At 31.8% G+C, this 13,898-nt stretch overlaps 1 protein-coding gene across 1 annotated transcript in view; it reads left to right on the top strand.

Annotated features, from left to right (window-relative positions):
• The window catches only part of LOC119686398 (ecdysone receptor), a 222,358-nt gene that overhangs the window by 10,599 nt on the left and 197,861 nt on the right, over positions 1–13,898 (top strand). Inside the window, exon 3 of the mRNA XM_038100973.1 lies at positions 58–230. Coding sequence (XP_037956901.1) covers positions 58–230 — 173 coding nt within the window. The remainder of the gene's footprint in view (positions 1–57; positions 231–13,898) is intronic.

Raw genomic sequence — 13,898 nt, 5'->3', positions numbered from 1 at the left:
CAAAAACATCGCATCGCATTTATATTATAATTTTTTAATGGAACATTTTTGTATTAGACCCGATGATTGGATTTCGACACCTAGTCCGGGTAGTGTGCCTAGTTCGGCACCACCCTTAAGCCCTTCACCAGGTTCGCAGAATCACAGCTATGGAGCTAATATGTCTAATGGCTATGCATCTCCTATGTCTGCAGGCAGCTACGATCCTTACAGTCCCAATGGAAAAACTGGTAAGTGAAGAAATTAAAACAATATATAGTGGAATTCCCAAGAGCCGCTTCTTTAAAATTCTATATACAAATCCAAAAATTCTTGTAGTGGTTTGGATTGGATGTCAATATACTTAAGTTATCTCTGACTTTGGGGCAATTTAGATTTTCCAAATATGTCGAATTGACAACGGATACTGAGTTAATGAGTTTTTTTCATTATTTTATTTCATACTATAGCTTAGTTCTTACCGAAATTTAAAATGAACCAGAATAAAAGTAACATATTTCCGTAAAGTGGAAATTTTATATTAAAAATATTTAAAAAAAAGTTGGTCTCCCCGACGGGGAATTGAACCCCGGTCTCCCGCGTGACAGGCGGGGATACTAACCACTATACTATCGAGGACGTTGTCGACCATTTGTCAAAAGATTTATTTAATAAAAAATTTTTGAATTATGAAAATGATAATTGTTAACTTGAGGAACGACACATACAATTACAATTAAAAACTATAATAAAACCAATAACAAATACAAATATTCTAAAATTAATTAATCACTTTTCATTTCATATTTGATATCTTTATTAAAATAAATAAAATAGGCGAATAAGTGGAATTTACGTAATATGAACATTACTCTGAACAAGAACCCAAACCCCTACATTGAATACCTGCCCGTTACGTATACCAAGATATTCATAGCCAGTCTATATGACGACTTATATGATATCTATATAAGTTACATATGTAACTCTTCAGATTTATGAACAAATTGATTTATTCATGTTGGTTGTCTGTCTGTCCGCTTAGGGTTAATACCTATATATTTGCTAATTAATGAAGCTAATCCAGTGAAAGTTTGCATAAGTGTACCCCTCTAACTATAGCTATAATAGACTTCGAAACAAAATCACTGTTAAAATCACATTTAAGTCAAAATCAGATTTCATATCCCAAAATTAACAAAAATATATTTAATAATGAAGCCGAAAACATAAAAGAAAATTTATGAATAATTGATTTTTAATCAAATATCTGCATGAGACGGATCCTGAGGCAGTAATGTCTGTGATGTATAAAAAATAAATTTAAATAAAGTTCGAATATTTTGCAATAAACGAGTAAAACATTTTCTTTTCACTAACTAATTTTATACCGTTTTAAGATCCAAGTTCATTAATATCTTATAATAAATAATATTAAATCAAAAAAATTAGCTTGAAATCATTTTGATTCCACATTTCATATAATTTTGTATAGAATATAGATGCATTTTCAAACTAAGCAGATGTTTGCTTTTTTTTTTAGTTTACAAGCATATTTTCTTGGTTTACAAGCATAAACCAAACATCTTAAAAATGATATGACACAAGTTATTGGGACTTTTTTTCGAATAGATTTTTAATAATGCAGAGTCACTTAAACTTTGATTGATTGACTCTGTTAAATTTTGCATCCAAACCAGACATTGAGTACAGAGCTAATAAAGAATAAGTCAATATGTCATTAGTACTATACCTCAAGTTTCTCTTGAGGGTTTCAATTAAAGGTTCAATAATGAATGTTTATCTACTTTAAGTTTTTCTTTGACTATAAAAATATATCTGCAGTAAATGTAAAACAAAGTTGGTAGATAAAATTATATAGGTTTATATCTGTGCTAACGGAACACTAGAGTACAGGACGAGATCCAGACAGGCTCGGCCTACTCTATTGTGCTTATGTCACTCAGCGATACATCTAACATTACTATTGACCAGATACTTACATTTAACAATGTCTCCTCCTGTTTCTAATATTTTTATCCTTTAAGGCACAATTACGACAAATTTAGAATCGAAATGGTTCTTTTATTATTATTTTTTGTGTTAGTATTTTTGCGTTTAATAATACAACTGAGTCCTCTAGGTTACACAACAAGGACTATATGTACAGTTGTTATGCTTAACCCAGCAATTTTATATCCCTTCTGTTTTATTTTTTTTAATTGAATATTTAAAACCTCATATACCTTAATCAAAAATCAAGTTTGGTGTAAATTTTTAAAGTAACTACATTATTTGAATGTAAACATATATCTTTTGTTTTTTTATAATCCAATGATTACTGTATTTACTTACGAAACAATATTTAAGTGAAGCATTTAATGAAATCTTCAAAGCGCCATCTATTGCGTTATAAAAAAGTTGCTTTCAAGGAACTTAAGCTTTGTCGCTTACTTTTTAACGTGCAACAAGCTTTTTCACAGTTGTCTGTGACCGTAATATTGATACGGTCTTTGGTAGCCACATACAAAAGCTTTTGATAAAAATAAAAAGCTTTATTCATATTAAACTTGACGCTAATGTTTATCGTTTTTTTTACCTGGGCTATGCGTGTGTGCTAAGTTGTTTCAATTTTGGTTGAAAAAGTATTTCTGAGTCATTTGTTTTGCTTTAAGTTCAAAAGTTATTGCACCCAAAATAAAAGCTAGACACACACACACTAAGAAAACCAGTAAATATTGCTGTTAATACGAAACAATGTAGAGCATCGCTCATGGCCAAGTGCCGTAGAATACAAACAGAAACACAAGTGAGCGCAACAAAGCTTTCTGAAGCGCTCAACATGCGCATTTGTTGTCTTTGCTTTTCATTAATGCTACCGGTTTATGTGATACAAAGCACATGAAAAAAGCACAATGAAATAGGAAAAAAAGTAATGGCGTAATTGAAAAATGCCGGTCAGAGTCAAGAGACACATTAAAATACAGACACACTTTGCAATATGGCCGACTTAATGTTTAATGTTGTGTGCTGTAACGTGGCGCAATCTCTCTCTCTCTCTCTTCAGTTAATGTGCGCTCCGCATTTTCTAATGGCCTGCATTTATTTGCGTTTTGTTGCTTGCTCTTCGCTTTGGCACATAAACGCAATATTTTTATTCTTTAATTGTTGGTAGGTTAGTTGCCTGCTAGCTTGACTTTTTATATTCGGGTAGGTTTTGTTTTGATTTCGTTTTGTTGTTTTTTTTTGTTTATTTATTGCGTTTGCACTGTGGATTATGTGTGCTATTGCAGCCCAGATGTGATAAGGAGTAGAATAAAGGGAGGCTGAATGGGTTGAAGGAAAAGTGTAGGTTGATTTACTTTCATTAACAGAAAAGATTAATATAAGTGTAGATATTATACATAATATATTTAAAAAAATTTCTCCGACATCCATTCTATTAATATTAAAACTTTTATGCTATATTGCTCCATTTTAACATTTATCTCTTATTGTGTAGTATTGTATCGTGTTGTTGTTGTAACCCAACTGAAGATTCTATTAGTCCTTATTCTCCGGTATTCTGTTATTTTATAGTATTTTGTTGTTGTTACTGTAAACAGACGGAATATTTTATTCATCTATTGATTAAACAGGCATTAATCAAATTACTTGTTGACTTTGTTGGCCATTACAGACGTGAATCGTTCTTAGCCACATCCAGTACCTTTCGCCAGCCCACGACCATCAGTTGTTTGCTGTCGCCAGTTGGTAGTATCTAGTATCCTCATGTCGTTGGCCACCTAGTACTTACACTGAAGATACAGACGTTTTTTTATCGCGTTTCCTACCATGGGTGGAAGTCAAACATTTTTCTAGCCGAAACGATTTCTTCTATTCGTACGACATGACCAAATCAGCGTAGCCGTTGAATTTTTATACGCTTTACTATGTCAACGTCGCGGTATAGCTCGTACAGCTCATTCTTCCATACAATTCGATACTCGTTTCTAATGTGTGAAGAACCACACACCTTTTCATCATTGTTGGTCCTTAAAGTAGGACAGAAATGATAAGGGACTTGTAGAGCGTTGTTTTTGGGAATGTAGTTAGCTAAAAAAACCATAGAATACGATCTCGATACATATTCGACAGGAGAAGGCTATGCACAATGCACTGTTCAATATAACAAGGGATATAGAATAGGGCTTATTGCAGAAGACGTGACCCTTTCACTTTACTCAACTAAAAAAAAAATTGCACAACCAGAAATATGTATTTATATTAAGTCAATGTAAAGAAAAAGTGTCACATTAAATTTTCTTTAGAGTACAGTTGTTGATATACATAGGTACGATATACATTCTTATTACTAAGAACACACCTTCGCATCCATTCCGCGTACTAACCCGTAAAAGTTAATGTTATATTAATACATGGACACATGTCCACAAACCACAATTGTGATGCTTCAATTACTTTTCGTACTATTAAACTATTTTATAGAGTTGTTTCGATTTTTTACATAGTGCTGTACAATAATATACTTGTGCTAGGAAAAATGCTAATATATAGCTGATGCTGGTTGGTTGATTGCAGTGGCACATTCCTCGTGAACAACCTTAAATTAAAAAAAAACATACTACATCCATACCGTTGATTTTAAATAATTTTAAAGGTCTTCTATCTTTGCCGATGCACAGTCTGACAAGTTGCAAAAAAAGCATAGGTTAACCGAGAAGTTGCACATGATCTAGGTTCTTTCTTTTTTATTATTTGCAAGCTGAAAAAGGGAAATATAAACCGGTACCTCTTGGTATAGATTCAGGGAAGTACCAAGGTGTGTGAAACAGTCTGTTTTTTTCATTCTTTTCAACAATTCTGGGAATCCAGATGAGAGTGAGGGAATATTGAAAATTCCTGCCAAGCTCTTTTATATACAATTAAATGGACTATAAAATTTCAACTTTATAAACGTTTTTATCTCAATATTGCACTTTAAATAATAATGTCATCCTTTTTTGATAAACTCAGCTCTCTTTTTCTGTTTCTATAATTTCTTTGGGTAATTCTAATTTCTAAATATTATTTTTTTTTTATTATAGTTACTTACTGAGTTCGGAATTACAGATGTAAGTCGTCAAATAGACTGCGTCAAGTAGCCTATGTCAGTCCCCTCGATCAGTGACTTGTTGTCGCTAGTTGGTAGTACCGATTGCTTTATATCGTAACTCATTGGTCCTTTTACCGAAGATGTGGACCTCCTCTACCTCATTTTCAATCAGTGGATACCAAATTACACACCTTTTTAGCCGGAGCATTTTCTTTTTGATTTTTCTCGGTGGACTCGAAAATACTAGTGTAATTTTCATTAGTCAAAATTTTAGAAATAATTAACCTTTCATAAGCTTTATTGCCTTACAAATTAGCTCACATGTCAAATAGAAAATTAATTACTCATACCGCCACTGTTAGAATTTCGTGTGTTGAATCAAATGTAATGCACTGCCACCTGCTGTTGTTCGACACTTGCCAATTTCAGGTATTGCTGCTTTATCAAAAAATTTTCTTATGATGTTTTTTTTTTGTCTCGTACACGTTCATACAAACACGCACAAACACACAGACGAGCAGTTAAAAATAAAATCTGTAAGCAACAACAATGACAACACACGCATTACAAAAACAAAACAAAAGTCAAAACGAAGTCAGCATGTCTGCCATGTTACAATTTATACAACAACAAAGTAGTGCCTAAAAAAAATTATTTCTCCTGCCTCCAATATTTGTATGATGTGCGTGTGAATAGAGGAGCATGTGCTTAAGCTTTGCTGCTGCATTGGCGTTGGCAGAGCTACGACTGATTACTGCAGACATTGACATAGACAATAAATGGTGCAACCATAAAAAAATATAATAAATTTTGGTTGCTTTTTTCTTCGTTTAGTTTTGCTTTTATTGTTGTTGTACATTTAAATTGCGTTATTTATCTCTAACTGTGCAAAATTGTTTGTATGTCAAAGCACTGAGACTGGCTGGTGGCTGGTGGCTGGCTGTTTGTGTGCAATTGTATGTGTGTATGTATATCTACTGAATAATGTACGTTGCGGTGGCAGTGTATGTAGTGGCGGTGTGTGCTCTTTTAGAGGGCACACCCAAAATTACATTTCATGGCCAAATTTAAGCAAAAATAATGTGCCACAGTTGAAAAGGAAAAACGCTTTAGGCAATTTTTTTGTTGTTAGACAAAAAGTTTGTGTGTCTATGTATGTATATATTTGTGTTATTGTAAAAATTTATTTACATACGTACGCGACCCAATGCACAGACACTAAATAGACGTCCCGACAGTATTTTAACAAATTTTAGTACGTCACGCGTAGGCGTCAACAGCCTTTAGAGCCTGCTTATAAAGTAAGCGTTGTTGTTGTTGCTCTTGTTGTTGTTGTTGGCTACATTAGACGCGTTTCAGGTTATGTCGGTTGTTGCTTGTTTGTGAGTGTGAAGTGCGAAGTGTAAAGTGTGAAGTGGGAGGGTGTGGAGAAAGTATTTATTTGGGTTTAGTAGGATTTTGGTGTTTGTAGCAGTCGCTGACTCAATCGTACATTAAACTTTTTTATGCTTCCTTTTATTTGCATTTTATTTGTCGTTCTTTCTGTTTTTTTTGTTTTTTGTTGTTTTCTGGTTTGTTTGTATTTGGAAAATCGTTAAACGTTACAACATGTAATGAAATGTGACGACAAAGACGTCTGGCGGCCTTCAACCTTTAACTTTATTAGTTCATATTTGTTGGCGTTTCAGTTGCTGTTGTTGTTGTTATTCTTGATGTTATTATTTGTTTTTGCTATTATTTTGGCTGTGTTGTTTTTTTTTCTCCTTTATGGTTGCGCTTTGTTGGTGGTAGTGACTGTATTTTTGGGTCTTTATGGTTTATTTTCGTTACTGCATTTTAGCGTCTGTGCGTGTAAAGGAAAGTTGCTTAGTTTGGGGGGCAGTAAGTTAAAGTTTTCCTTTTTGTTAATGTTTTTCCTCTTTTTATATTGTCTGCAAAGTTTTTTTACGTTATTTTTATTCTTTTAATATAGCTGATATTGTTTTATTAAAGATTTTAGACAAGAGTAATTGGATTTTCAAATTAAATTCTTTAGTTTTACAAAATTTTGTGGTTTCTTTAATCTTTTGGGTAAATAAAAGGAATAAGTATCGAAAGTCATAGGTTGAATGGTTTAAATTTTTCACTTTTAATATAGAAAATTTTTATTTAAATTTTCAATATTAAAAACAATTATACAGACATATTTTATACAACTTTTTTGCACAAATTTTTTCTTTACTCTTTTCCGTTTTTCACTTATTTGACTTTATTGGTGCAGTTAGCTGACATTTCAACTTTAATCTATTTTAATATACTGTTGATATCAAAAAATAAGGTAACATTTTGACTTGAAAGGATGTGTCCATAGCTTCTGGCTGTTTTTTATAAGTTGGTGGTACTGTTATAACAAAAAAGGGGTTAAAATATTCCCGAAGTAAGACGTGCCTGTCGTAAGAGCCAGTTAAAATGTAATAGACAACACGTGATAATGTTTGGAGTATGAATAATAGTGAGTGAGCTCACTAACGGAACCCAAATAAAGGTCAAAATCAACCCATACCTTCAGGTGTACTGATAATTGAAGTTGGACCTGATAATCAAACAGTATTCGTGCTAGCTGTAGTAGGATAAATCCAAAATTACCTTGTAAAATAGCTGTATTCATTTCCAACAGGGTGCAGTAACCCAAAGAGCAGTAGAGTTAGCCCAAGAAACTATATCTAACTGTATCTAGTTATATCTATAGGTATAACTGCAATTGGTACTGTTGGACTTCCTTCGAATTTCAATGAGACGCTTTTTGGCACTATATACCGATATGAGAGTGAAGCTCTCGGCTGGCTGGTAATCTGGTAATCTTGTTATAAAACTGTAGACTCTGTATGGTACGCATTCCCGTTTCGTAATAAAGTTTTCAATGTACTCTTGCTAAGTGAAATCTGTCATAAGAGTCAAATTAAATCTAGTGTCATCACCCGATACTATTTGAAGTTTAAATGAGTGGTAAGTGAATTTAACTTGTCGCGCCCGACTGAAGGTTGAAATCTTAACCTATGAATGGTAGAATGACCACATAACATAGAACTGGATGATACGTGTAGTCAAGTATAAAAGGTTTCTATTTTCATTCTTTATAGAAATTTTATTAACACTAACAGACCTATTCTGTGCACTTTATAAACTTGTCGAACATTGACACTTGTCAAAATTGACTGCTGTAAAGGTTTTGGTATCCTGTGATATGAATAAAAAGCTCTTTTCCTTGTTAGTTGTCAATACTACAAATGCTGTTGACAACTATAATAATATGCTCTTTTTAAGCATTTTTTATTATTTGCATGCATGACAAATATTCTTAACTAAAATGTACGCTCTTTACAAGCATATTTTTTATTGTTATTTGAATGCATGAAAAATGCTTTTTAAAAATTTAAAATATATGCTCTTTACAAGCATTTTTTACGAACAGTTACGAACAATTACGAACAGTTTTCTATACAAAACACTTTACACCACAGTGTGGTGAGAAGCACTAATTTGTTAAGATGTGTCCAGAATACCAAAAAGCTTTCTACTATAAAAAAAATTAAAAATTTTATTAAAGAATTTGACAAATCTGTCAAGTGCATAGAATAGGTCCGTTAATCTGACTAAATAACAACAAAATCATAATATTTGGTATGTGCCCATGAACGGTATTGCTACTACGACCACCAGATGTGGTTTTATCTACCCTAGTTTAGTGGAGATAATATAGGTAAACGCAGCGCATCTTTTTTCTTTTCTCTGGAAGATCAAATAGCTTAACAAAGATAGTACATGTACTTGTGATGAAAATAACAAATATAACAGCTCATGAAAGTATTATGATGGGCAATAGACATCTTAGGAGGAGGTGTTAATACTTCTGTTGGTTTGGTTAATGTATAAAGCTCTTTTCAAATTTATAAATAAAAGTACTAAAGATCTAATAATCGCTGTGTTACGCTAGAAAATGAAACCTTAGTTACTTTATATAACTTTGAATCAAATTTTATCGAATTTCGATCTAACGCAGCACTTTTCTCTAAGCACCTAACTGCGTGCGCATATTATTCACTCACGTATATTAAGTCCAGTTAGTGCTTCCTCAACTTTATCGCTTCAGCGGAGTCACAGTCTACTTATACGTATTTATCCTTCAACTTTCGCTTTAAATACCTTTTTCGCTCTAGCATCATCACGATATGACCCTACTAGCGAAACCATTAAATGTTGATTCGCTGAAATACATCAAAGATGTGATAAAACTCTTATAACTTGAAGTTTATTGGGATTTGTAAGTTGTCTCCAAATAGCAGAGGAACAAAAATCGTACGAATAACTTATAATGTAGTGTTAGTCTTTGTTAAATATTATTTATCTTTCTTTAGATATGACGTTCTAAGGAGAATGAGAGTATAGCTATATTAGTTTTTGTGTCTTAACGTCATGTTTTTCTATTTTTATTTTAGCATTTGAAGGTTGAAAGTGATTCTGTTCGAATTCAAGTACTTTTGACTACCACAAACAATTTGCGGAACTACAGAATAACCATCAATGTCAATCATCAATAATTCTATTAACCTATTAAAATTTTATTCTATGAATTTATTTTTTTTATATTATTAATATTATTTAAATAAAATTTTATGATTAAATTTCAATTAATGTCTCCTCTTTATTTCAGGTAAGTGTGAAAATTGACTCAATGTTAATAATATCCTTAAAATTAGGGTAAGTTTGAAATTTATTCATTTCATTTTTTTATCAAAGGATACAAATTAAAAACCACAACCTATAACTGTAAAAATATATACATATATACGTACTATATATATGTATATGTATAATCATTTCTATATGTATGTATATATAAAATTAGTCGAAAAGGTGAAAAAAGGATTGCATGCATGGCTTCAGGTTACCGTCCAAAAAATCAAATTAGCATAAATAATGGCAAAATCGAGATTAAATAACGAAAATATTGACAATTGCCTCCAGCTTTCTTAGGAAACTGTGAATTCAAAATGTCTAAGAGAAGAATAAAGAACAAAGGCGAAGGAGAAAAAGAAGAAGAAGAAGAAGAAGAAGAAGAAGAAGAAAAAACACTCTGCATTTAAACAATTAGAAATTGTCTAGACATGGAAGGAGTGTGCAGAACACGCAAAATGCAAAATTAACCTTGAAAACATCATACAAAAAAAAAAAATAATAATAAACAAAAAAAAAACAGGACATGAAAAAGTGCTCAGAGGCATTAAAATTCAAGGTTCCAAAATTTGAGTTTTGTTAGTCCAAAAAAAAACAAAAAAGAGTTATGTTCAGATCGTGTGATCGCAACATGCGCTTGAAATTCGATAACATAAAAACAAGGAACACTGTATATATATATATATATATATATATAAAATAAAAAAAACATTAAGAAGAAGAAGAAAAAACATATATGTCTAAAACCAACTGTGCGAAAAAGGATTAAAACAAAGGTCCAAAAATGCATATTTGATCGTTGTTTATTACAAAAAAAAAAAAATAAACCAAAATTGCAAGCCGTGAGGACAAAAATAAAAATAAAATTAAAAAGAAAAACCCTTTACATTATTGCATTTCCTGATTAGAGCAGAACGGTGCTGCACAGAAGGTCTTCAAAGCTTCATGGCTTGCATAATCGAAATTTGTTGCATTATCGATACCTGAATATGTTTAAGAATTTATTCCAGCCTTAGCCGCGGTTGAATGAAATCAGTAGATAGATTGAACGTTATTGACATATGCTGTGATAATATAAATTATTCTATTTAAAAAACTTGAAAATATTGTTCTGCAAATATTGAGGTTTCAAGTCACCTCAGTTACTTATTTAAGTGGGCATAACAACACATTATCGGGTTTCGGTCTGACGTAGCATGTGTCTTCAGACACCTATGCTATCTGTACGCCTTCTTCAGCCTCATAGATCAAGTGCGGTTAGTTCTTCCTCAACATAATCAACTACGACTTCTTTCTTTAACTACCGATTTAAATACCTTTGTTGCTAGAGCATTTTCATCCATTCTCACGACATGACCAATAGCTGAATGTTAATTTATCTATATCGTAATAATGCTCGACAAAGATATTGCGAATAACTTGTTCTTACGTTTATCACGGGGGCCGATTTTTCGTGACGAGTGCTGCTATTTCCTGTGCTCAACTTCAACTTAAAGTTTTGGGCATAGGACTAGTTGTACGTACTATTAGTTCATTACCCAGTGAGTTTCTGGCAATTATCCAGTAAATATTCAACACTTTATCCGAACGAAATATTTATTATTTAAGTCAAACTTTAAGCTAGAAAAAATTGTTAGTTTCCCACGTAAATTATTATTGTTTTCTATTATTGTTTTCTGTTTAAATAACTTAAGGTCACAGATCCGCTGCAAATAGTTTTTTTAAATATTTATTTATAGTAAATTAGATCTCTTCGTTTGACATGAATTTTAAATCACTGATCCTAACTTTCAACTTTGGAAGCAAATAAAATAATTAAAATCATTAATTAACTGTTCATGAATCCAAGAAACCAAGAAACTTACTCTCGAAACCAATAACAGAACAATAATAGAATATTATTCCGAAAAATAAAAAAATATTTTCGTATTGGAGTATTTGATTTATGAGCGAGCAAAAAACTTTTCAAGCAAAGTGTTAAATAAAAAAAGTTTTTGAGTAATTTAATAATTATAAACTAATTATATATAGTTTTTTAATTATATAGTTTTTTAAAAAGCCTATCAATTGCTTTGGACGTATTCTTGCTTTATTTAGTTGCATTTATTGATGCGTATGTGCCAAATAAATACTAATTATAACAAGAAAATGAAGTAATTGTTGCGATGCATGTGCCTAAATGTACACTAATTACCATACAATGACAGCCTCCACGATGAGATACATGCTCATACTTGATTATTTCCAAGTTTAAGTCCAATGGGAATCTAATGCTTCATATTTACTCTAAAATTTTTAAGTTATGCTTTGCAAGTCGTAAAAAAATAAATAAATATATTTTCATATCCAAACATCCTCATTCCTATAACAACTTTCACTGACAAACAGACATTGTATTTTTTAATAAAGCTTTTTTTTGCATCTGGTCTACAAAAACAACACGTGAACACTCGAAGACCTTGAATTTCTAACCCTTCCATACTTGATTCAATTTTTTTTTGTATTGGCATTTCGTTCTACTTTTTTTTATTCTTTTGTTCCAGTTGCAACAGCAACAGCAGCAACGTACAGTTTTTGCTGTGCAACACTTGTTTCAGTGTATCCTACTTCTTTGTTACTTGGCCTCTTAACAATGACACGTTTCTGTGTCAAATCGAAGCAGAGCCGAAAGCCAGAGTACAAAAACAAAAATTAGCACAAAGCACCAGAGAAAAGGGGTAAAAGCACAAAATTATTTATTAAATGCTTACCTACTTACACACAATCACACACACACAAGCAAACTCACAAGTACTGGCTTTGCACTCATAGCCAGTCTGTCCATAAATAAACCCAGTATTCCCTGTTGTTGTTTTTTTCTTCTTCTGTTATTAAAGTAAGCACACACATGTGCGTTAATTTATATTTGTTGACCTTGATCTTGAATACAAGGAACAAACAAAAAAAAAAAAGAAAAAAAAATCCAAAAATAAATGCTTTAAAATATTCAAAACAAAAATGGGTTCAAAAGAGAGCAGCGTATAAAATTATTTGACAGGGTGAGTCATGTGGTTAAGCACATATACCGTGTATTTGGTGATCATTAATTAATTCCTCACTAATCACAGTTTGACATTCTAGTTTTTTATAATCTATTTATAATGTCAAAATTAAGTAAGCACTGATTGGCTGAAGTCTACAGAAAAGTTCAGTTCTTTATTTTTTACATTAGTATATATGTGAGCTGAATTGTCACTTTTCAAACACGTATTAGTTTGACATAATCAGATTGGTGTTTCAAGACATATGGGTACCAACACCATCTAGTGACAAAAACCTGTTAGAAAATAAGGGTTCCAAGTACCTTAGAACTGTTTCACTCTCATCGAGTTCAATAACCAAGTGCCGTTCAAAATTAGAAATACAGACTAAGTCAGCATATCTTCCCGGGTTACAACAACAAATTCAAAAAATGAGTGATGCAGTAATTCGGGTAAATCAAAATAGTCTTCAGGTTTCATTGCTAGTAAAGTAAAAAATCAAGCTTATAAAACCTATATCTAATCTATCGATATTAAAGAGCTTTGTAGGTAGAGTTGAGCAGGCAAAACTTCAAACTTTTTTTGATAGGTTACAGATCAATATATTGGATATTTGTTAAAGCTACAAAATGGAACAAAAAATTAAGGAATTACACTCTTCTTCGGAAAATGCTCACGTTTGAATTAAGGCTATTATAATGAGAACCTACGAATCAATAAACTTTGTGATAATTTTAGATAGAATATTTAATGTTCTTGGAATAATACTCAGGTTTGGATTACGGCAATCTATTATGATAAACCACGACTCAAAGAAATTTGTGGTCATCCCAAATATAGTTTTTAATGTGATATTCAAAATTTCGTTTTACATAGAACTTTCCGATACTCATATTTAAATGATATGGTTTCACAATATAATTAGTACTATTGCGTTGAACGTCTCCAAAAATTTCGTTTTGAAAGCATTTTTGTAGTTGGTACGGCCAGTTGATACAAATGGTAGCTCGTCTTCCAGGAAGACGTATATGACTTATAACATTGATGTGAGCCCATTGTAATATCTTATTTTTAGAAGCTTGGTATCTATT

The sequence above is a fragment of the Teleopsis dalmanni genome, chromosome 2, assembly GCF_002237135.1.
Source record: "Teleopsis dalmanni isolate 2A chromosome 2, ASM223713v2, whole genome shotgun sequence".
Classification (NCBI taxonomy): domain Eukaryota; kingdom Metazoa; phylum Arthropoda; class Insecta; order Diptera; family Diopsidae; genus Teleopsis; species Teleopsis dalmanni.
This window is presented reverse-complemented; position numbering and strand designations above follow the sequence as displayed.